Source organism: Halyomorpha halys, unplaced genomic scaffold (assembly GCF_000696795.3).
Source record: "Halyomorpha halys isolate HHAL.00 unplaced genomic scaffold, Hhal_1.1 Scaffold1539.1, whole genome shotgun sequence".
In the NCBI taxonomy this organism is placed as follows: domain Eukaryota; kingdom Metazoa; phylum Arthropoda; class Insecta; order Hemiptera; family Pentatomidae; genus Halyomorpha; species Halyomorpha halys.
In genome coordinates this window covers 212,618-237,392 of record NW_027112669.1, presented here as the reverse complement: position 1 = coordinate 237,392, position 24,775 = coordinate 212,618, and the positions used below count along the sequence as shown (strand labels likewise).

At 27.7% G+C, this 24,775-nt stretch overlaps 1 protein-coding gene across 5 annotated transcripts; it reads left to right on the top strand.

Moving 5' to 3' along the window:
* The first annotated feature begins 461 nt into the window (after positions 1–461).
* On the top strand, positions 462–23,820 carry LOC106689989 (poly(A)-specific ribonuclease PARN). Of its 5 annotated transcripts, none has more exons than XM_014435222.3 (16): positions 462–644; positions 724–937; positions 1,018–1,160; positions 1,237–1,384; positions 1,559–1,660; positions 2,185–2,335; positions 2,441–2,562; positions 3,888–4,006; positions 4,093–4,200; positions 4,897–4,957; positions 5,427–5,479; positions 6,595–6,681; positions 8,563–8,701; positions 8,817–8,930; positions 21,642–21,697; positions 23,639–23,820. In XM_014435222.3, exons 1-16 carry the CDS (start codon positions 626–628, stop codon positions 23,713–23,715), a joined length of 1,713 nt encoding a protein of 570 aa, XP_014290708.1. In that variant the 5' UTR covers positions 462–625; the 3' UTR covers positions 23,716–23,820. The 5 variants fall into 5 exon arrangements, with proteins under 5 accessions (XP_014290708.1, XP_066906579.1, XP_066906578.1 ...); XM_067050478.1 differs by lacking the exon at positions 23,639–23,820 and adding an exon at positions 18,717–18,765; XM_067050477.1 differs by lacking the exons at positions 21,642–21,697; positions 23,639–23,820 and adding exons at positions 13,463–13,551; positions 17,012–17,394.
* Positions 23,821–24,775: the final 955 nt, after the last annotated feature.

Sequence of the window (24,775 nt, the reverse complement as noted above, 5' to 3'; positions counted from 1 at the left end):
TTCTAGTAACATCTCTGGATTCTTTAGCAAGTTAAAAAACTTTCCTTAATACTACTATAAGAAGTTAAGAGTCAGTTGTATCCATGATCAGACAGACATCTTTTAGGTAGAGATGAAATTTCGACAAGAAAAATTGGTCTGAGATCTAGTCCGGGCAAACAGCCGAACAATTGGAATCAAACTAAAGTACAAGAAACTATTACCACTATTCCTTAGTAGAAGGAAAATAATCTACGCGTTGTTTATTTACATCCGGGTTGTTACTTGATTAATCTGATTTTACAATATATCATAATAGTCTTTTTCAATTGCTTTTTTTTACTATTATTTATTGGAATGACAAAATAGATTATGGATTTAAAAAATATATATATATTTGCCGCAAATTATAATAGTAAAAATATAAAAAAATTACTGATCCTAATAGCATAACAAAAAACAATGTAAAAACAAAACCTTCTGTGAAGGTTATAATTAGAAAGTTTAAGAAACACAGTTTACAATCATAGGGAGGTTACCCGTTGTGTGCAGTTGATGTCCATGTCGGTATTAGTATTAGATAAACTCTAAGTTTACCTTATTCCACTTTAACACCATTTATTTTCACAATGACTGATCTGTGAAAATGGAAGTAACAAAATTAAGTAAGTGATAATGTTAAAATCTATTTCATATTTATGCTAAAGGTTGGTTGTTATTCTAAATAAACAATCATTGTTTTAGATTTTGAAGAAGTTTTCCCTGATATTGTGAATGATATAGAAAATGCATCTTTCCTCTGTATTGATGGTGAATTTACTGGATTAAACAATGGTCATAATGTTAATGCATTCGACACTCCTGCTGAATCTTACCTTAAGATTCGTGCAGGATCCATGGATTTTCTTTTTATACAATTTGGCCTGTCAATTTTTACTCAAGATGAAAAAACGGGAAGGTGTTCATGTCTTGTATTGGACTTGAATAATCTATTGATGGTGGAATAATATTCATACTTATCATTATATTTAATTTTAGGTACAAGAATAAAACATATGTATTTTATCTATTTCCAAGACCTGTCAACAGACTAGCTCCTGACACTAGGTTTTTGTGTCAAACCTCTAGTATTGATTTTTTGGTTTCCAATAACTTTGATTTTAACAAACTATTTAGAGAAGGTAGGTAATGTTTTATTTCCTAATAAGATGAAGTAACCTATTTTGTTCAACTTATCTTAAATTTTCAAATTTATAGGTATTCCATACTTAAATTCTAGTGATGAATCACAACTAGCTGATGCTATGGAAGTAAAAAGAAGTTATAAAGCAAATCAAGTTAAAGACAGCTCCCCTCAAACCATACCTGTCCCTAAACAATTCAAATCAACAATTGACAGTGCAATGTATGTATTTTAATAGGTTTAGTATATTTGAAATATATTTCTACCACTAGAGTTATTTACATTTTAGTTTGTCTGTTTTTCTTAAAAGAGTTTGTAAATTTGTTTGTTTTACTTGCTTGTTTTAGGAAATTCTAATATGCTATACCTCTACTGATTGTTTCTTTCATTTTTCAGGAAAAAAATTGACCAAGTTGTTAATGGTAAAGAAATTGAAGTTAAAATAGATAAGTGTTCTGGCTTTGTTAGGAAGCTCATTTATCAAACTTTTGAAGAAAAGTAGGTTATGATTGTTTATCCCTAACATTTTAATATTTTATAATAAAACTACTATTTCATTTTCTTTTTATGTTAGATAATTACAAATATCATTAATAAATAATTGATAAATTAGTTTCTGTTATATTTCAGGATTAATATAAATTTAATTAGTTTGTAATGCTATTTTGTTTTGACCTGTGATTTAAACTTATTTAGGAGGTTAGTAGTAAGTTGCTGTATAAAGTGTAGGAAGTTAAATTATAATATTTTACTTTTGAAATCAATTTTTCTTCTTTAGAATAAAGTAGTTATATTTTAAATTTTGAGGATAAGGTACTCAAAATTAATAAAAATAAAAAAATCTATTTATTTACTATTCTTGAATATTTTGAATATGATAAATGGAAAATTTCATTCTTAAATTCTATTCACCCAACTAATAATCTTCCACTTTAATTTTTGAATAAAGATTTCCTGTTTAGTTATCATTCCATTATTAAAACCAAGAGATAATCAATTTACAGTGCATCATTATCTTACAGATACAAAAATGTTGAAGGCATTATTCTGAAAAGTGAAGGTGGAGGAATGTTATGTAAAAAAGGTGCGGAAGATTTAATGGAAGAGAAAGATGCTAAAGAACTAGCAGCTGCTGTTGGTTTTTCTAAAGTTGTTCGTGAGATTTCCGCCAAGGTAAATGTTTTAAGCTTCAAATATGACCAAATTATGTACCTGAAGTATGAGATATTTTTTCTTAGAATTAATCAATTTTTGTTCATTATTTTAATATTTTTTCAGGGCAAATTGGTAGTCGGTCATAATATGTTACTTGATGTTTGCCACCTCGTCCAGAGGTTCCTAGATCCTCTTCCTCCGGATTATAATGATTTCAAAGAAATGATTCATACATTATTTCCAAAGTAATTTTATAGCTTTATTATATTTTTGTTTCATTATTAAACATTAAACATTATTAATTAATGATTTTCAAAAAAAATGTCTGCATATTTGTTATTTATTGCCTGAGAATATGTTATGAACAAATGGATACCTCTAATTAACTGCCAATTAATTTATTTAACAATACATGGGCCCTTCAACCATTTGGATTATTTTTGCATTTGCATACTTCAACTTCAAATATCCTTTGTTCTTTTCATCATCCAAGCAATAAATAATTTATTGCCCTGTGGCTTAAATGCCAAATTTTTAAAATAGCTTCCTCAATGGTAGTGATTCCCAACTAGTTGTGAGCAGACCACAAGAGGATGCCTAGGGCCTTGAGGAAAGTGGGGTTCGGGAGGGGGAGAGTCTTCCAGCTCATATTTTGTGAACAATTATTTTTAAAACTGTTTAATTGTTTACTTTTTCTGATGTTTGAGTGTAGATAAAACCCTTATCACCCGAACCTTGGTTTTTTACTCTGGCTATCAGAAGATCCTCCTTATCCAATCTCTATGAAGTGGGTACCCTAATTGGGAGAAAACCTAGTAGTAGAGTGTAATCCTGACCAAACACCTTGCACAATCTTTGTTCTTGAAACAGTATATTTTTACTAAACAATGAGCCAAAGGCTCTCTGGCAAAGCTGTTGGTTGATCCTGATTCTAACCAAATCACCTCCTTGCTCAACTGTTGGTATAGTAACAGTACTTCCTTATAAAGTTACCTACACACCTGACCCTTCATGGGTTGTAGCGGTACAGATTTTTTAAAAAATATATTTATGTATGTATATACCTATATTATATACACACACACTCATAAAAGATATAATAAGTGGAAGTATAACTATCATGAATAATAAATGATGTTTTAAAACATATAAGGATTAATTTCATTTCATAGTTACTGAAAGTTGTTTAATGATTTTATTTTTTTAAAAATAGATTTATTTAGACATTGCTCCTCTGTTAGAGTAGTGTTACTTCTCCAAAATTTTCACTTTTAAAATATTGCATTTGAAGTCTATTAGACTCTCCTCATTCTCAAATAATTTTATTTTCCTAGTACCAGTGCAATGGACGTAATGCATATTACCCTCTTCTAAGACCAGAAAAGAAATCTGTTCAGTTGGAAAGAGAGTTGCGTAATTAAAAAAAGAAAGAAATATTTTTCATAATATTGGAAATGTTGTTTATAAATTTGTTTTTTTAAAATCTTAATCATCCTATAAGTTCCATTATAACTTCTGTAAAATTATTTTACTGGTAGTTAAGTATAAATTTATGTTTTATATTCTCCAGAATAATTGATACCAAACTTATCTGTGCTGAGGATGCAATAAAGCAAACTATTAATGGAAGTACTTTGGAAATGTTAATAGATACAATGTCAAAACCACCTTTTCATTTACCAGAAATAGGTATCTTTCGTTTTTTTTAATTTGATCTAGTTGTAAGAAATAAACATATTTACACCGATAAAAATTGCCTATTTTTCATTTCATAGATGGTGAAGAAGGATACAGCTATGTGTTATCAGATGTAAAATATCATAATGCTGGCTATGATGCTTTTATAACTGGAACTGTTTTTCTCTCTTTAATTAGAGCAATAGGTAAGTATCATGTGTGTTTTTTTTTATAGTTTATTAGGATTTATTCTTCAGTTAGTCATCAATTTTTTTAATTTAATGTTCAAGTTGAAACCATGAGTGAGTAAACTTGTGTTTATGTGTATCGGATCATGATCTTTTAAATCTGTTGGTTTAGTTCCAGTTCTATTGTTTGCAAAAAGTATATATAAATTATCATTGTACCTCTTCCTTTACTCTTCTAAAAAAAAAAAAAAAAAAAAATGAAATAAAATAATAATTGTAATAAAGTCTACTAAAGTTTTTTTTTTTTTATCAAGTGGAGAAAAAAAAAGAAATCTTAAACATGTTGATGCTCAGGAGAAAAAAAAGAGGTGTTAATCAGTTTCTCAAATACTAAAAGTGAATTATGACTGTGAATAAATGTGAAGTTTGATTTTAACAAATATTATTCTGTTTAGAAAACAAAGTTTTTACTTTGTTCATGTTTATTCAAGTTTGCTTATGTTTCTTTGTATTTATGTTCTATAACTTGATACAATTGAATTCTTTATTTTAATTCATAAAATATTGTACAAGTCAATGGAGAGAGTGATGATAGTGGTCTTGTGATATTTTATTGATTTATGATAAAGTTTGCTATTGATGCATTGATTTTTTTTTTGATAGTTTTTTTATTTTAAATATACTCAATTATTTGCTGATTTTTTTCTGATTTAGATCCAGACAACAAAACATCTAGCATAAAGAATTGCAAACCAATTGAAAAGTATATGAATAAGTGAGTAATTATTTCTGCATTTAAATATTAAAAGTTATTATTTCCGACGGAAGTCTGTCAAATTATCAATGAATAATGTTCTTCTTACTTATAAGTTATTAATTAAAAAAAAATTTCTTATTTGATTAAAATAATCTAACAATTGTCATTAATGAAGTTAATTCAATCTATTTTAGAAAATTCTGAAATCATCAGTCAAGTGATTCCATATTTAATATGATAAATTATACTGAATTTCAATGTATTACTTTATAGTGGTGTAAGTACATTTCCACTTACTTTGCTAACAATACAATTAAAGGTTCTCTCTTTTAAGAAAATTAATTGAAAAGTAGTAATTTTCCTAAAAGAGAGAACCTTTAATTGTATTTTTGGTAAAGTTGAAGTCAGCCATCAATATAATAGAATTCTAGTTTTTAATATTATTTATAAACCTTTATGTTGTGTGTAAATTACATAATTTTTTCAGGTTGTTTCTTATGAAAGCTCCTGATACATGCATGGACCTGGTAAACCCTGATCGTATGTTATTTATTTTCTCTTTTTTTCTAAGAATTATTTAGATGTAGAATTCGATTTAGATTTGTTGTATTATTTTTTTATTATTGTTTGAATTCAAGAATCATATTATTAATAATAGTTATAATACCATTTTATACTTGTTTTTTGTTTTGTTTTTATGAGAACCATATATTAAGCAGTCCCTTGATGATCAATATTATTTTCAGTATTATGCTTGACACTTCTGTCCAATAAAGTCACAGACACTTCTGTCCAATCCATTATTGCTCGATAAGTTGCCAGCAATATCTGGTATGAGATTTCTGCAGTAAAAATGTGGAATACGGTACATTAGGTGATGAACTTTTGAAATTAGTTATGCCTTAACTTCAAAAAAGGGAAACAATTTGAGATGTTATTCCTCCTGTTCACTATCCATGTATTCGTGTATCATGTATAATGTATAACATTACTATAATACCCACATTATGTAGACAGAATTATATCAGTAATACCCTCAGATGATGCAATGTATAACATAAACTGTAAAAATTACACTCTTTTTTTATTGATACAATATATTTAATTTCATATCTTTCATTATGATTTACAGTCAGTATAAATTTACAAAAAGTTGTTCTGTAGTAAATATTTATCATCTATGGGACCACTTTAGAATATTTTACAATTTTTACTTTCTACCATCACCGAGACAAGAAGCAAATCTAGTAGAGCGAGTAAATTTAATGTCTTTTTCTTTTATAGAATATTTCAGATGAGGACTCCTTTGCTGCCTTCTATTAAAAGAGATACAATTTCTTAGTTTTTTTTTTTCTCAATCTTGAACATGCCAGCATTATTATTGGCTTCATTTTCATTTGAAATACTTTCTATAATTTAATCTTCTTCTTTTGTTAATTTGTCTAGCTCTGTACTTTTTGTACAGACTCTATACTTACCCCTTTTGAGTGGTGTTTGAAAAGCAAAGATTTCAGGCATAATATACTTGTTCTGTAATGTCCCAGTTCTTTCAATGCTTCACTATAATGTGCATCTAAGAAATCTAGTATTATTGTTCAATAGGTATGGGAATGTAAGTTAAATGCTTATACATTTTTTTAATTTTTATTTTATAGCTGAACCGAGCAGGGATCATGTTTTTCATGTTACATTTCCAAAGCATTGGAATGCAAACAACATCCAGAAACTTTTCAGTCCTTTTGGTATGTATTTTTTTTTTTTTTAATTTGTTATATGTTGAATCTTTTTTTCTTTCTTATTATTAACTTTATTTTGGGTGTTTTCATTGGTAACACTTGATAATTAATTTTATGAGTGTTCTTGATTGCCATGTTGGATCATTGGTTTTAATATGTGTTAGCTTTAATTTTTTTATTTATTTGGTTACGTTTCTGTAAAAATTTCTGTTATATTCAGTTTACATCAATTTGGTGAAACATGTTCGATTATTGAAACTTCTGAACATTATTTTCAAAGAGGTTTATCAGAGTTCAATCCCATGAGAAACTATGGCTGAGCACAGCATTCAGTTGTGGCCTCAAATGATTCATAAAAGCTTGTTTATATATTTTTTTTTAAATCAATCCATTGTTTAAAAATTGAATTGAATAGAAAGCTGCTCGAATGGTGATCTTGAGAAGGCATTTCTCTGAAATGGAACACTTTCTTCTCCGCTCAGTGTTCCCTTTATCTCGACTAACTATGAATGGTTTCTCTTTTTTTTAGCTGTCATCTGCATTGTTACACTTGGAAAAAACTATATATAACTATATATAAATGTAATTTTCTGAATAATTTCCCCTAATATTTTATAATATAATAAAATAACCATTACAAACAAAATAATAATTTAATTCATTCAAAGAGCAAAACAATCTCATAATTCTACCTAACGTAAGAGTTCATTTTGAAATTAGTTGTTTGCACTTATTAATTTTTTCCAATAGTGTCAAAATAATATGTATGACAATTTTTTTCTCCAACATTTTTGGTAAAATTTATAAAATGAAATGAAAGACAGAAACTATTGATATATGTAATTAAATAAAGGATTAGACAGTGTGAAAAATGATATATGCATTATTTAAATCACAGTCCAATAAGGATTAAAATGATGACTTTAATGTAAGGATTGAATTAATGCATAAAGACTTTTGTACCAATCTAATATTATTAGAGATATAAAGGAAGACAAATACTGGCAATGGTTAGAAGTATGAAGTTACTTCCAATCCTCATAAAACCGAAAAAATTGAGACATCTCTTGGGTGTTGAGATAAATTGACAATTTGGCATATCTTTTATTCTGGCCTTTATAAGAACAGCCTGAAAAAAATTGAGGAGGTTATTGCATACCCATTTGTGAACAGAAAATTTTAGTTACTTTCCAGTCTTGATAATATTTACAATATCTACAAATGTTGATATTAATAGACAAACATAGGACTGACAATAGTTAGATAATCATACATTTCTGATTACTGAGTGTCCCATTTAAAGAATGCAGAAAAGAAACTTAAATTTTAAATTATGTAAAGATGAATCGGTTTTATTAATACTTTTTTATTAATAAAATATAACCATTTTAAGGGTTGTTTAACAATAATTGAGAAATGAATTGTGACTGAAAACAACTCTACCTTCTGCTTCTCCTCTTTCCTGCTGTGGCCCATTAAAATGTTCTTTCCTTGTCACTATCTTGCAGGATTACTGAAAATTTGGGAACCACTGACATAAGAAATAGGGAAGGAATAGAGAGGGCCCTTGGGAGGGGATTTAAACTCTTTACAGTTCCTTTTATCTTTTCTACATTTAACTTGTGTTCAATTAAATAGTGATAAATTGTTGAAAGTTTCATAATTTAATTAATTCCTAGTCTTAATAGCTGCATTATTCAGATTATTTAAATTTTTTTTCCATTAAATTGGAATACAAAATTATGTAAATCTTTCAGATAAGTTTAACTAGTTTTCTGAAAAGTATTTTTCTCCATATAGTATTTATGTTATATTATTAGAGGTAAAGAAAAAAAAAACTTGGCTTGTTTTTGTAATTTATTTTAAAAAATTTTTTTTTTACTTTAGGTTCAACTCAGTTGTTTTGGTTGAGTGATACTGCTGCTTGGGTTTCACTTTATCAACGTGAAGAGAGTCATAAAGTTATGAAGGCTTTAGAAAATTCATCTAAGTTGCCAAGTGGTGTGACTGTGTTGTCCTACCAAAGGTATGAATTTTATTTCTTATTTTTAGGAGGAAGAGTTTCCCTTTAATGTTCAATATAAACATCAAAAATCCCTTTAAAAAAGTTCTGAAAGTAATGAAAATAACAATTATTTCAGATTCATTCGTGAAAAAGGAGCTGCCATTTCTCCTAGACCAAATAAGAGGAAGCATGGTAATGAAAATGCAAGTGAAGAAGGGAAAAGGAAAAAGAGTTCCCCAAATGATATGAGGTAGTTATAAACAAAACTATAATTTTTTTCTGCAATTTTTTATTTGTGATAATCATTTTTTGTTATGCGTGCAATTATTATTGTAGTTGGATCGAAAATGAATAATTTATTTTTAGGATATCATGACCTTTCATAAGTATTCAACAAACTCTGTGCTATAAATGTTTTTTGGTGTGGAATTTATTTCAGTTAAAATTACAATTATATATTTTTCAGTGAAATTTCATATAATTCATGAAAAAACTAAGCCAATGGCAATCTACTCCACTAACACCTTAAGAAAGAGAAACTTTAATGGTAGTATGAAAGAAAGATAACATACCGTATATCTGTTGCTTAAGTAAAATTGTGTTTTGTCTGTATCACAATGTATAGTTGTTCTGAACAAAATCAAATTTAGGAAGGAAGGGGCTTATTGGAGGGGAAACTGCTAACCGTTTGTGGAGGAACAGCTCTATGTCCTCCTTACTTAAAATTTTGTTAACCTCTGTCCTTGAATTATTAAATAAATGTCATTAATCAAATTGATTTTTCTTTTAATCAACATTAAGCCGAAAATTAAAAATGAAAACGATTGTATCAATAATTTTATTTAGATATATATATTTTTTAAATTTACCATAGTATCCAACTATCTTTGATCTTTTAATATACTATCTACATTATCCACTATTTTTCCTGTTCCATAGATGAATAAAGATGTTAGAAATATGATGAAAAACATGAGGCTGCTAGGGATGGCAAATACTCAAAAAAATTGTTCATTACCATCAATGTTGTTAGACCATTGTATTGGTAATACACCTTCAGTTAGTTGGTCCTTCAGGTTTTTGATGATGAAAATTAAATTTTAGCCACTTTTTCAATGTTGCTCGATTTAAATAATTTTTTAACTTAAGTTTCCTCTTCCCATTTTAAATAAATGTTTCAAAGTTAAGATAATAAGATAAGACCATGGCTACATCTGGGTTTAGAGGGGTGGGTTGGCCAGAAAGGATTCCCTTCTATTATTTTTGATGTTTCAATCGCCTTCGAGAGATTGTGACATGTCATACCATAGTGACCATTATAATCACTATAAGTGTCTATTTTAAAGATGAGATAAGGAAGGCTATCCTAGAGTAGAGAGGAAGAGGGTGGATCTCACACTGTTTTCCAATTTTAACCACTTTTCCAATGTTGCTCAATCCAACTAATTCTTTAACTTGACTTTCCTCTTTCTTTATTAAATAAATGTAGTAAGTAATATGCAAGTTAAAATAACAATTTTTTTTATCTCAAGCCCCATGGGTGCGTGGGGTTGATATCAGGGGATGATGGGAAAACGTGTTGAAGGGTACTTTTTTACTGCATTGGAAGAGGAGGCCGAGGAATTTGATATTTTGGAAAAGGTAGTATTCTGTGTCACTCTATTGGTAACAGGGCTCACCAGATTTTTTTAGTCAGAAATAAGTCAGTTACTAGTCCTCGGTCTAGACTGAGGCTGTTAAAGTGCGGCTGTCCTGTCGATATCAGTGTCCTGAATAGTTGGTTTGTGCAGTGCTGGAGGAAATAACAATTAAGTGAAATCTATTCAATTATTTAATCAAATTTTGGGAGAAGGGTTTATAAAGTAAAATCATTTAATTATACAGGTCTACGTCAAAAAATTTGATTTAATCCAAAATTAATAAATGGCTAAAAAAGCCAGTTATTATATAATTAATATATTAATAAGCAATATCAAAAGACTGAAAATTATTGCTATAATTTATTATTTCCAAATAGTTGTGAATCTAAAATTCTAAAGTAAAAAAATTGGTGCCTTGGATTTGGGAAAAATGCACACATAAGCATAGAATATTTAGCAAGACTTGGTAATTTGGACTCGGGGGTCTTATTACGTATTTCCTTTGAAAATCCAGATTTAAAATTTTTCATTATCACTATATTCCCCTTCCTATATATTTCATATATGAGTGAAAATAAAACAAAAATATTGCAAAGTATTACAGAATGGCTTATTTTATGAGAAGATGATCAGGGGTGTGGTCAGCAAAGAAACACTACAAGTGAAGACAACTTATTTATTTCTACCACATTGGGACCTGGATTTCAGGCCTTGATTAGGGCTGAAAAACAAAACAAGATAACAACCTTACTTCAGAGAAACATAAAAATAAAAAATAAACAATCTTGGAAATATACAAAACAATAAATTAGGTAGATAATAGTGTGCCTAATAATAAATGGGTTATTATTTAAATTAATTATTCATTTTGTCAATAAATAACCATAACCACGAGAAAACTTCTAGATAACTTGAGTCAAATAAATCACTGCACGGTAGAAAAAACAAGCTCAATCTAAATGCAGAGAAGACAAAGGCTATTATAACATTCTTATCACTTCCTTATAACCGTACCCTATGTCCCAACCTTGTTCCTAGATAATAATCTCATAAAATTGTATCAAAAACATCAAAATCACCTTTAATCAAACTCTTTCCTGGAAAAATCATGTCTCCTCTATCTCCCATTGTACCTTTTCTACCATAAAGCACCTTTGCTACCTAGTACCTTTTAAAACCCGCATACTCCTAGTCACATCCTTGATATTCCCCCACTTTGACAATTCCTGCATGATAAAGTATGGTGTATCTCCTTTGAACTCGATGCTAAACTAAAACCTTTAATTCATTATTATGTACAATTTATCTTCAGGATCCCAAGGGACACCTATATCTCCTGACATTATGAGAGAAGTGGTTTTACCTTCTTACTGTTGTATTTCTTGGCATCCTCTCAGCATATACCTCCAGTCTCCTTCAGTTTAAATCCTTCATATAAATAATTCTCGAAATACTATTTCTCAGGTATTTATGTTAAAACGGCTCACTGAACAGCAGCTTTTTACGATCTTCTATAATTCTCGTTATTAAATAATTCTCCCTCCTTATGGAACTTCATCCTTACGTTCATTCGTTGCTTCAGTACCTACCCTTCTTACCTTCAAATTTTGCCTATTCCTTCCCTTCCTATTACCTACCCAAATTAAGTGAAATTAATCTTGTTTTAAAACAAAATTCGTAAATTGAGTGAATATTTCATTCCATTTTTATATTATTATATACTCATTTGCACTACTATTTTATCCTTTACTGCACTGTAAATAGATGCCATTTTTATTTATTTGTTTGTAAAATTGGAAGCTAACATATTTTGCTCACTTGTTAATTATTTTATTAACATTACCTTTTTTTTTTAATTTATTACTATCAGAAATTAAATTTTGACTTGATGTTGTTTCATTTTTATTATTATTTATGGACTTTTTATATTTTATTTTTATTTTTACTTTAGGGCTCTAAAGTCCAATTTTTACTTTCTGTATTAGTATTCTTAAGAGACTTATCCCACAATAAATAAAAATTATTATTTTTATTAAATAATAGAGTATAAAAAAATTGAAAAATTATTATTGTTCTAATCTTTATGTTAGTGATTTCAAACCACTTCATAGTTTTCGTCTATCTTTATAAGTGGCTGAAATATGGTGGTATGAAATATGGTTGTATCTCTAATAGGCCACTATTTTGTAATAATATGGTGTATATTAATATTGGGTTGTGAGGATCATCCTTTGGTGCTAAATCTAAAACTAATCTCACCTCTAGTCTCAGAAGTAAATGCCAGAGATAAAATTTAAAACCCCTAATTGGCTGTTTTTTTTAACTGGTGAATGTTAATATAGATCGTTGTGGAGTGATCTTGGTGATTACAATAGACTTTGGGGTTGAATATGAAAAAAAAAAAAGAAGCACAGTGATCTGAGATAAAAGACAAAGTAGTGGATATTTTCAGGAGTGCTTTCCTATTTTAGCATTTCTGATCAACCTGTTATCTGTTATAACCAATTATCTGGATTGGTTTGTGACCCAATTATTTAATTTTTTGGAATTTTCAAACAGTTTTCTGGTTTAAACAACTCCCTTATGAAATTTATTCTTACTGATCCTGGATGTATACTTTTTCATTTCATACCGTCTTAGATTAATTTTTATATACCATTGAATTATGGTTAATTTATGTGATAACAGAACAATTTTTAAGTTATTATTTTTTTCATTTTACATGTAATAAAAAAAAAAATGTATTCATTATATCTAAAACCATTTTAATGACTTTAGTTAATAGACATTATTAGGATTAATTATGTTATACTTGCTAATGTATAACATTATCAATAATTGATCATCATTATGTTTTTGCATGCCATGTTTGCTCTTTAGTGAAATGGCGTTTAATTGTACTAGACTTTATTTTAGACCTATATGTGAATAGCTTGAATGAAATAGAAGGAATCATTAATTAGTTGTATTCTGTAATTCTAATTACTTGCATTTTATTTTCGGTTGCTTTTAATTAATAACAGCAAGCTCTTATTGTAATTAAAGAAAAAATATATACTCATTTTACTTAATATTTTCTCACATAGCTATATTTATTATTATTATTTTAAGGGCATTAACTGAGCCATATTTTTTTTTTTAGGATCTTATACTCACAAGCAACAAAACAACCTAGCCTCCATTTTGAAGTATCTTACTTCATTTGCTGATAATAAATAAATTATCTGAATTGTAATATTTTTTATTTATTTTGGCTTATTGCATTAGTTTCATTTCATATAATTGATTTAGTTTGTTTACTATGTTGAGAATACATATATAATAAGAAAATTATTTATTGATAGTATTTTATGTTCTGTTTTCGGCAAGATTGGAGTTATACTAGTTTTTGCATAATTATTAAGAATACTTTAATTTGAATAGAAATTTTTGATAGTTAAAATATTACACAAAAGACAATATGAAACTTACGTAAAAAATTAAAAAGCAACTTAATAGCCAAAAGTGAGTATATTATAAATGAATTTTGGCTCTATTACAATCTATGCATTACAAAATACACAACAGAAACTTACATCTTTTAAAACCCATTTATAAGAAATATTAGACATTTTATACTTCATCTCAACCTCTTATATAATCTCTTTCATCTTCCATGTTAACTGTAGTTTAGACGACTGGCTAAGGAAGAAATTTCTGTTACAAATTGCAAGTCAGGCAATACAATTTTTTTAAGTCATGATAGTCAAAGTAAAATGAGAACATTAAATCTGCTTGATACTCTGAACTGCAGTTGCAAATACAGTATAATAAATACTTATTCTAAATTTGAGTACATTGAACCATACAAATTTACAATTATTTGTATTAATCTTAGTTTTTGGGCTTTGAACGTTTTAATTTAGGCTTGCCTCTCAATTGGATTCTTATTAATTATTTCCTTGTTGCTTAATTTACACCATTCATGAAGCATATGCGTATTAGTCAGCATCGGTTGATGCATTTTATCTTGGTGTTCACTCATTTTATTTGCACTATAAGTAAGATTGAAATGGCAGTGCATTTGTTAGATTAGTTACCTTTTTTTACCTTTATGTCTGTTTTTGACAGTGGCTATTTCATTATTAACTTTTCTCCAAAAACTTCATATATTGCATTATTTTTCCTTTCCTTAGTTGTTCCTACTTAAGGAAGTTTCATTGTTTTCAAATTTCATTCATGAACCATTTGAAATAATTGTGACAGTTTCAATAGATTCAAATTAGAAAAGAAAAACTATTTAAAATAACCGTTCTGTGTTTATTGTTTATGATTGTTGGACATATAATTAGGTTTGAAAAGTCTCTGCCAATAGTTATGTAAACATTTTGAATTTTTCACAAATGAAGTGCAAAATATTCTTGTTTAATATAGAAGTTATTGAATATCTTTCATGTTTTTCTATTTTCTTTTATGATGTTGATTGTCCTCTAAGTGGTCAATGATCTTGCTGTATCCCATTTTATATTATTAACGCACCTGGTTTTTACCCAACTAGAATAAAGTAATTACTATCAATTTTAACTCAACATAATTGAGATAACCCAAATTTCATAGAGGTTTGTTTTAATTTTTCTTACTGTGATAATTGTGACTTTGATTTAAATGGACTACTTAAGGCCTGTTGTACACACAACAGTTTTGTGTTTACGAATTGTTGGACATGCTAATACAAACTAATCCATCAGTAGTCTGCAAAAATGAATGACTTTTCTAGCAATAATTAACCCGACTTTGGTTAACATTATCATTTGTGAAATTAACCTAGAATATGTAGTCATGTGGTTTTTTGATTTCTTTGTCCTTAACCGTTTTCCTGAATGAGAAGTTCTTTTACTGTTGGTTCTGTTTAAACATACGGAAACAGAGACAAGGACTTGACAGATTATTGTTAAAAACTAGTTATTTATTTCTTATTTTGTTAAAACTTCTATTTCAAGTTTAATTAATTCCATGACTACTGTAGTCATTTGATTAGCTTATGTTCTATATCTTAACAAATGCCCATAAATCATAATTAGAGATCATGTTTGCCTCTTAGCATTGTATTGTACTGATTCTAAATTTTTTATTGGGTGCAATCATTCTAACCCTTTCAAATAAAATTAATACTTTGCCTCCTGGATAGGGTCTTTGGCTAGAGTGACAGTTATTGGAAGAACACTGAGTTATCAATTATGGTCCTCTCTCCCTTGATCTAACTCGGCGGTTTTATCTGCTCAAATATTGAAAAAACTTTTATTTTTTTTAGATTAAGAAATGAAGAAGGAAAGAACCTTATTATTTAAAGTTTTAACCACTCAAAATAACTTTTAATTGTAATAACTGATTTTGGATTCAGCAAAAAAAATCAATTTACACAACATTAATTTTATTGTTCAAAATTAATATCATTTTTGCATACCAATACAATCATTATTCAATTTAAAGTGATACATGTTTAAAATACATAGGAAAACCTCAGCATAAAGTGCGCCCTGGGAAAGGATAGTTCGTCCATTATATGGAAGTGTCCATTAAGTAGCAGTAAATATAAAAAATAATGCAAAAATAAAATAATAGAATTGTGTACATCTTGCCACTTAGGCTATACTAATATCATGTAAGTACGAAAAAATCAATATGATCTTTATAATATTAAAAAAAAAAAAAAAATCAATGCAGCATTACATCACATCTCAACTTGAACTTAGAGAATTATTTCAAAATGTTTCTAGAACAATGTATTTTTTTTAAAAATTGTATACAATTTTTTTTGGAATCAGGAACTACAGTGGGTTAAGTAACAATATTTATTTTATTTCCAATAGAAACTTTTCACATGTGATAAGAATCATAATTAAGATCAAATAAGTAAGTATTAAAGACAAATAAATAGAATAAGTTTTATGCAGAAAATGTTTATGAGAAAACAAGGGGGAATCCAGAACAAAACAAAACAGTAATGCTTCCTTTTTATATATTTTAGAAGGTATTTGGAGATTACAGACTTACTTCAGTAATTTAAAATAAAATCTAATTTATTAATAAGATCTAATTAATGACTACGTGTACTATTCTCACATGATATACATATTGCATATTTGTTGTTAATGCTACCAAAAGACTTTATTCTGGTATATACGTATACATTTTTTCCCAATACAAATGACCTGTTAATTAAGTACGGGAATCGAGAGTTTCCAATCATAATTTACAACTTTTGTTTGTTGTAGATTAGTAAAAAGTGCTGATAGGGAATAATATTAGTGTGCACATCTAAAATGGAGAGATTCCAGAATACAGGGGTTCAATTTACTAAATTTGTACCTTGGCTGATTCCTTTACAAAATTCCTGTCTAAAGGGGTATCCACTGAGAGAAGTTCCACTGTATCATGGTTTTGAAAAAAATGATATCAAAGCAATATAGAGCTAATGTCTCAGAATAAATAACCAGGAGGGAAGTAATTAATCACAGATTTTTCCTCTGGTTCTTCAAATTTGTTCCAGGCGAGGATGACTTACTGTTTTTTTCATATTGATAATGAAAAAATATATTGGATAAGGAATTAAAGTGTTTTCATTATAATAAACTATTTTAGTGTATTGTGTTAGTTTATTACTAAAGATTTATTTTTGTAAGATTTTTTCCTACCTATGAACATGTTTCAGGCAGTGGCTGTATTTTCTGTTTTTTCTCTTTTTTGCTTGGCTTGGTGTTCAGCTTCTTAAAAATTGATGAAGAATTTTATGTTGTGCCCTAACCATGTTAATTATACCCAAACCATGTTGATGTGGATTATGTCCTGACCATGATACAGATAAAGTTCTAACTGTTGACATGGATCATGTCCTAACCATGTATTTTTATTGCTGTTAAAATGGCTGTGGACTAAATTACTACTGTTGTACCTTACTAAATGTTGTTTCATTTTTATTTATATTTTAACTTAAAGAGAAAGTTAAACAAAGCATGTAGATTCATAATAATGTTCAGTGTTTAAATATATTTAAAGTATATGTTACCAAAACAAAATATATTGTTATTTTCTTTATGTTCTTATTCATTAAATTTAACCTTATTTATGGACTTCTGAAGCCCTATTTGTTTCTCTATGTGATAATAATTATTGTTTGAGTTTCTTGAGGAATAACAATACTATATTTAATTTGTTAATAGATTTTTTTTTTACTCCATTATGAATCTTAAATCAAGGCCAAATGTGTTGACTTGTATTTATTTTGGAAAAGGTAAAACTTGACTCAACTCCTCTACTGCCTATATATCCTCTCTTTCAGCTCACAAGAAAGTGACTGTTTTGGCTTTTGAACCAATATTTGTATGTCTTTTATATTTTTTTAATGTATTTTATATATTTTTGCCCAGCAAAAATGCTTCCATTTATTAGTCCATGCAGCAACCAAGTTCAAGAGACAGTGAACATTACTGTTTGATTCCTTGTGAAGTCCTTAAATTGTGCTATCAAATGAGATTTAGAATTTATCGATTGTTGTTAAAATTTATCAAACACTAAATTTTATAGTTTTGGCTTTGCTTATTTTTTTCATGATTAGTTTGATTGGATGGCCTTTAGATTCTTTTTTATCGTAATGTTAACTTTTTAGTAAGGATTATAGTTAAATTTATTTTATTTTAAGTACGAAACTGTCTGTTGTTAATCATTGCATACCTTGAGAGCTGACGATAAGTAATAATATTAAATGTTCCAATAAATTAATAATTGTTTAAGCAAATTATGAGTTATTTAAATTACAAAAATTTTCAAGTTTGATAGATTAAAAATAAGATTCTCCTATTTCACCATTAACATTATTTCATTTTCTCTTATGATTTACTATCCATCCTTTGTCTGCTTAATATTACTTGATTTTTGGAGCACTGGTCCTCCGTCTAGGAAAGGAAAGATACCAAATTAACAGGACAAACAAAAAAACTTGATATCTAAATTTACTAAAATCTTAATAAGACAGTTAACTAAAGCCTTTAATAATTGTTTAAAAAAATTATGAATTGTTTAAATTACAAAAATTTTCAAGTTTGATAGATTAAAAATAAGAGTCTCCTATTCCACAATTAACATTATTTCATTTTCTCTTATAATTTACTATTCATACTTCCTTGATTTTTGCAACACTGGTTCTCTGTTTAGGAAAGGAAAAATACCAAATTAACAGGACGAACAAAAAAACTTGGTATATAAATTTACTAAAATCTTAATAAGACAGTCAACCAAAGTCTTTGTAAATAATCAAATTACAAAACTAAGATGCTGTGAAAATCTGAAGTCATCTAATCAAGAAATTTAAACAAATATTTCCATAATATTAACAGCTTTCACTGTTATTGTTTTTTCAGTAACAGGTCTTACAGGACATTGTTCAAGAGATGCCACAAGGTTCTCATAGTAAGTTCAATATTGAAGTGATTTTATATACAAAATGAAGTTTATTGGATCCTGAATTTTTCTAGGCTTTAAGGAAGCTTATTAAAAGAAGGAAAAGAGCCATGGCTGGTTTTTTCTAAGATCAGCCTAGAAAACTGAACTTATCTTGATTTCAGTTTAGAAATGAAAAATTCTTTAGATTAGTTTTTTGGTAGCAGATTTTATTTTAAAATGACTATATTTGATCTGAGTTTTGTAATTATCCCTTCAATTTACAATTATAAAGCTAATTAAACTGGATATAAAATTTGTATATAATATAAATCCTATTCTATTTGTCTGAGTAATGCCCATTTTGATTAAATATGATATTAATAAAGAATAATATAAATTTTAATATGTGTGGCTGAAAAGATTATTGCGTGTAAAATAGGTATTTTAAGTAGAGTCAAGCGTTATTAGCTCTTACAATGGAAGAGCACAATATGGAGTCATCGATTTTAATCAAACATGTTGGATGTTTGTCCCAGGGTTCACTCCAATGGGCCCTAGGAGCAGAGAAAAAACTTAATTTACATAATTTTCTACAATATTGTTATCTGTCTTTGCTCTGTATTCAAGGTTATTGTATTCCAATCGGTTTGTTTCTTTGTGTAGAATAAGAAAAAAATATTGCCGATTGTATTAAATGTATAAAAATTATAATTATAAAAACAAAAAAACCTAAAGAGGCTTCCATTAAAGTAGGCCAAAAGTATTTTTTTATTTGAGAAAAATAAGTGAGATTCATTTCCAACAAAATTACTTTAAAATCCTTAAATATGAGTTTTCATAGAAATAAAAATTTTAAGACTTGATATTTTAGAAGATTTTTTTTTCTGCTAATGTAATGTCTGTTGTTCAAATGAACATTCATTACTCCTCAGGATATATTCCAAATCATAGATTACTACAACTTTGATAAAACTGAATTTCTATTCTTCCAGCCCATGTCTTTACTTTACAATAGATTGTTTGACTTCATTAGGGAGAATAAACGTTTGTATAAAGAAAATCTTTTATTTCATATTTTTGGTTCTTATATTTTTATATAGATCAAGTGTTGGCTGAAAGGTCTGTGCCAATTTGTATAGTTTACAGTCTAAATTAATTGTTTTCTGTTACACTGTAGCCGTGAGTCAACCCTGTGGGTTTTGGAGCCCTCCTGGGGGTCCCCCCAGCCTCATAAATTGGGTACTATTAATTGGTTAAAAATCTGGGGTTGAGCGTGATTCTGACCAAATCACCTCCTTGCACAACTATTGGCCTAGTAAGCTTAGTACTGAAGCCCTGACCCTTGTCAGTTGTGGCGAAACAGATTTTAATAATCCAAAGGTTTGTTTATTTTGGTAGAGTTATGTTGAATTTTTGAAGGCAAAAATTTTTGAGCAAAATAATTTTATTTTATTACTATGGAAATTTGTATTCAAGGATTCCTTGAGATGGGAAAAACAAATATCAAATTTGGTTCTCCTTAAAAATATTTTACCATACTTTAGAAGATCAATTGATTATGTATATCAATGTTGTATGTATATCAGAGCACAATGGAGGGTTTATATGCCAATTGATTTATTTTCTTGTGCGGGATTAGAAAAAAATATTTCTGATTGTATTAAATGTATAAAAAAATAAAATAAATAAATTACTTATTTAAAAAAAAATTAAAGTATGCTACATTTATTTTTAGCAAACAACCTTAAATACAAATTTTCATCTAAATCAAAAAATCTTTCCAGTGTTGAATCAATCTTGCAAGACAGTTGACCTGATACAATATTTTTTTTATTTCTATGGAAATTTATATTTAAGGGTTTAGGACACTAAAATTAAATCTTACTTGCTTTTTCCAAAAAAAAAATTTTTTTTTACATACTTTGTTGGGACGCTTATTATATATATTTATTTTTTTTTTTTGTATACATTTGTGCTCATTTAATACAAATGGAAATTTTTGTTCTTATTTTACCTAAGAAAACAGATCAATTGGTATACTCGACTCACATGTAATGTGTGTGTACAATATTGACACAATACGTATTGACTGACAGCAAAGTTGGATAAAATATGGAGAAACAAAGTTGATATTTGCTTTACACACCTCAAGAAACCTTTAAATATAAATTTTCATGACAGTTGGAAAGTAATAATATTTTGTTCAATATTTTTGGATGTTTTGATTTCTTTTTGAAAACTGCAATAATTCAATACATCTCAATCTATCTACACGAAACTTAGAAGTGATTTAAGGCCACATAAATTAAATGAAATGGCATATACCGGACCTATGGAAACAAATTAGAACTGGAGATATAAAATAAAATATCTGAGAAGTTATTCTTTATATTAAATACTTTTAATTAATTATATTTTACTAAAGATGTAGAAATATTACCGTATTATATCATACTTTTCTATTGAGAATTGTGATGTGGATTTGCAGGATGTTCTTTCTGACAATGGGGCATATAGAACCTAATTTTTATAGACTCGGCCTTTGGAAGGACATGTAGGTTTTAATTGAACTGCTATACTTCTATTTATTCTAGATTGTGTATGAAACATCTTTCTTTGTCCTGTATTTTTTCCTATACACAAAATGAAATTTTCCTGAACAAAAATTCTTCTGCAATTCAACATTTTACTAACCTCAACCAAAACAATTGATTTCGTCAAAATATTTATAAGCCTTTTGCTCAATTGGTGTAATATTTTGTTGCTTATCAAGTTGAATTTTTTTTTGTTGAACTAACCTATTCCATTTGTTAATGCAGAAATTATGATACTTAATGTTTATATTCACTTGGATTATACTACAAAATATCTAGCATATCTTCTTATATTATGTTGTATTTCAGATCTAACAGAAGTAATCGAAAGATTAGTCCAATACCTGAAGAGGTCAACAGTTGTGGTATGTATTAAAACAGCATTGAATTTATACTTAGTTTGTAGTAGTCATCATGAAATAAGGTGTGTAGGCATTTTTGCCATGTTGCTAGCTGGACTTGATCTCACCAAGCAATGACCAAACTAGTTCAGTCTTTAAATCACCAATAGCATTATCAACCACTACATGTTACCAGTCCTCCCGTTTCACTCATTTGTAGGAATGGAATATTGAAAGAAAAGCATCAATAATTTTTTATCTAATAAAAAAAATTAAAATTATAAAATAAATGGTTGTCTAATGTTGTTTTAATATGTATTCTATATCATTTATTAACTTTATTAAATGACTGAAAAAATCACATTCCCCACTTTAACAAATTTTATAGTGGGCATAAACATCTAATTTTAAAATAAAATTTTTATTTTATTTTTTTTTACTACATCTCATTGGAAGTTCAAAAACTTTGCTTTATTGAAATTAAAGGTGCTTAATGTTTATTGTTAAATTTGGTCAAGTGAAGAATCTGATTGTTGTGGTTAGATCCTTTTTGTCTTTGTCTTCATTATGAAATTCAAAGCTAAAATTTATCTTCTAGTGATAAAACAACATTTTGTTTACTTAAATTTTTTATTTCATATAAATTATTATATTTCTTAAGTTTTTATTTGCACCTATTGTTGTAATGGGGTTGGTTATTAATTTTATAAAATACATTATGTTTGTTATTTGCTTTGAGAAAAGTAATATTGTCACTCAATATTTTGGGTATCTTAAATTATTAGATAGTTAGGTAATTTATGTTCCTATTTAACATTTTTTTTATTTTTATTTTTATTATGACTGAGCTATTATTACTATTAATTGATTTAAGCAATCTTTATTTTATTACTATGAATTGCAAAGCTACAGATAAAAAAATCCTAACCTTTCATCAGTGAATGGTGAGATTTGTTGTAGAATGAAAGTTGGCAACACTGCAATTTTCAGACCTGCCTTATTTCTTGATGGCTACTATAGAACTTGTGTAGATATTATTAGATTTAGGTTACTTCATCTTAACATACTCATTTCTATTTTGTTTAAAGATAGATAGTTTTATTAATTTTATTAAAACGTTTGTCATTCTAAAATAAATTCTATTATGCTTATTTAAGCGTTAAGCTATAAAATAATTTGAATGAATGTTTTCATACATTCTTCGTTGAAGTTTTGTTCCTGCTTAAATTTATTTTTATTTTATTATATTGAGATTAATTACCTACTGTTGAATTCAGTGTGAAATTTATTAAATTAAGTATTAATCATTTATTTATAAACACTATTAGGTAGGGGTTTGGAAAGATTGAATTTGAGGAAAGTCTAATTTTTCAAAAACGCTAATCAAAATTTTAATTATTATCAGTATTCTCGTTATTCGTTACCTTTTTTTTTTAATATTTTCCTAAACAATGTTCCAATTTTAATGGCTTATTAATATAAACTGTAGTGAGGTTTGTTGTCAATTTTTTACTGTACCCATAAAGTGAAATAATGAGTGGTCAGGTTCAAAATATATACCTACCTACCTCTAGATTTGTATTTTATAATTTTTTAAGGTATTTCACTTTTTTTTTTTATCTATATGTTATAAATTTTGTAAATACTCATATATTCATTTGCCAACTTCTCCTTTGTGAGCAAATCAAACTGTTGCAATTGCAAACAGATCAAAGTCCAATGGTAACATCTAATTTGCTCGAAGAGCTGAAGTGTAGTTCCCAATGTATTATAAATAAATCATACAAATTTTTACTTATTTTATTTTATTAAAATTCTTTGAGGTGGCTGGTAGTAATTATCTTAAGAAATGTTTATTGACAGTTTGTTGTAAATTTATTAACTCAAGTTATTTTATAAACCTTCATTTTGTTAAATTTATGCTTAATCATGTGTATAACTTATTTTTATGTTTCATGTATTCAGAATTAGAGGTGAAGAAATTAGAAGATTCTGCTAATATTCCTGGAAGTGAATTTGATATTGATCAAAGCTGGGGTTAACTGAGTTTAAAATGTATACAAACTTCAAGCTCTCGTTCTTGTATAGTGTATATATTCAGTGCAATTTATATGCAGTTAAAATACAAAACCTCCCATTTTTCTAAATCGAAGTTTTTATTTCCTTTTGTCATTTATTCTATTCTAGGAAGTCTTCAAATGGAACCTGATGGTTATTCAGATATTATAGTAGTATTATTAATAAACCAATATTTTTCTTTTGTTAGGTCTGCTAAACATTTGATATTCTATTCATTTTTATTTGGGATGTTGATAAAGAACAGAATGAGTCTTCCCAAAAACGTAAGATTGAGTGCTTGATTCTCTGCAAGTCCTAAAATAAGATGTAAAAGAAGGATCTATTGCTGTTTGTAATCTTAATAGATTAATTCTAAAAAATCTGCTAGTGATGAGCTAAATGGACTCTAGTCAATGAATCTATGTAGGACAGTCCAGGAATTCCTGTAAGGAAACTATAAATAAATGGTATCTGTTTCTCTGGTAAAACTTACAATAGGGCATAACCGAATAGTTGAAAGAGTTTGGTTAAAAATGAATGGTTATTAACAGCTAAAAGTTATTAGATAAATAACCTTTAGCTCAATATTTGTTTAAATAAACAAGGCCTTATAGATCATTTATTCTTATGAGATTAGTTAGTTTAAGATTAAAAGGCTAGTATTGATCAGCCATAAATAATTCCTCACAATCTTAATTTTGATTATATAAACTGCTTTTCGTCCACTTAGCTTCACAGCTATTTTTCCAAAACTTTTTTTTCCTAAAATATAGTTTTGAGTGAATCATGAAGTTTGATTCAAACAAGTGAAGTTTTATCTTATTAGAAATATTTTTTAATTTAAATATGGTCAGATATCGTCAATTTTTTTTTACTAAGCTAAATTCCATTTTTTTTTTAGATATATAAAACCCATCAACATTTCAGAGTATTTCTCCATCTTCATGGTACCAGAGAACTTGTAAAAATAAATTTTACATCAAAGATACTGGTCGCTCCTTATGTCCATATCCAGACAAACTAATTTTGTCAATTTAAAATATA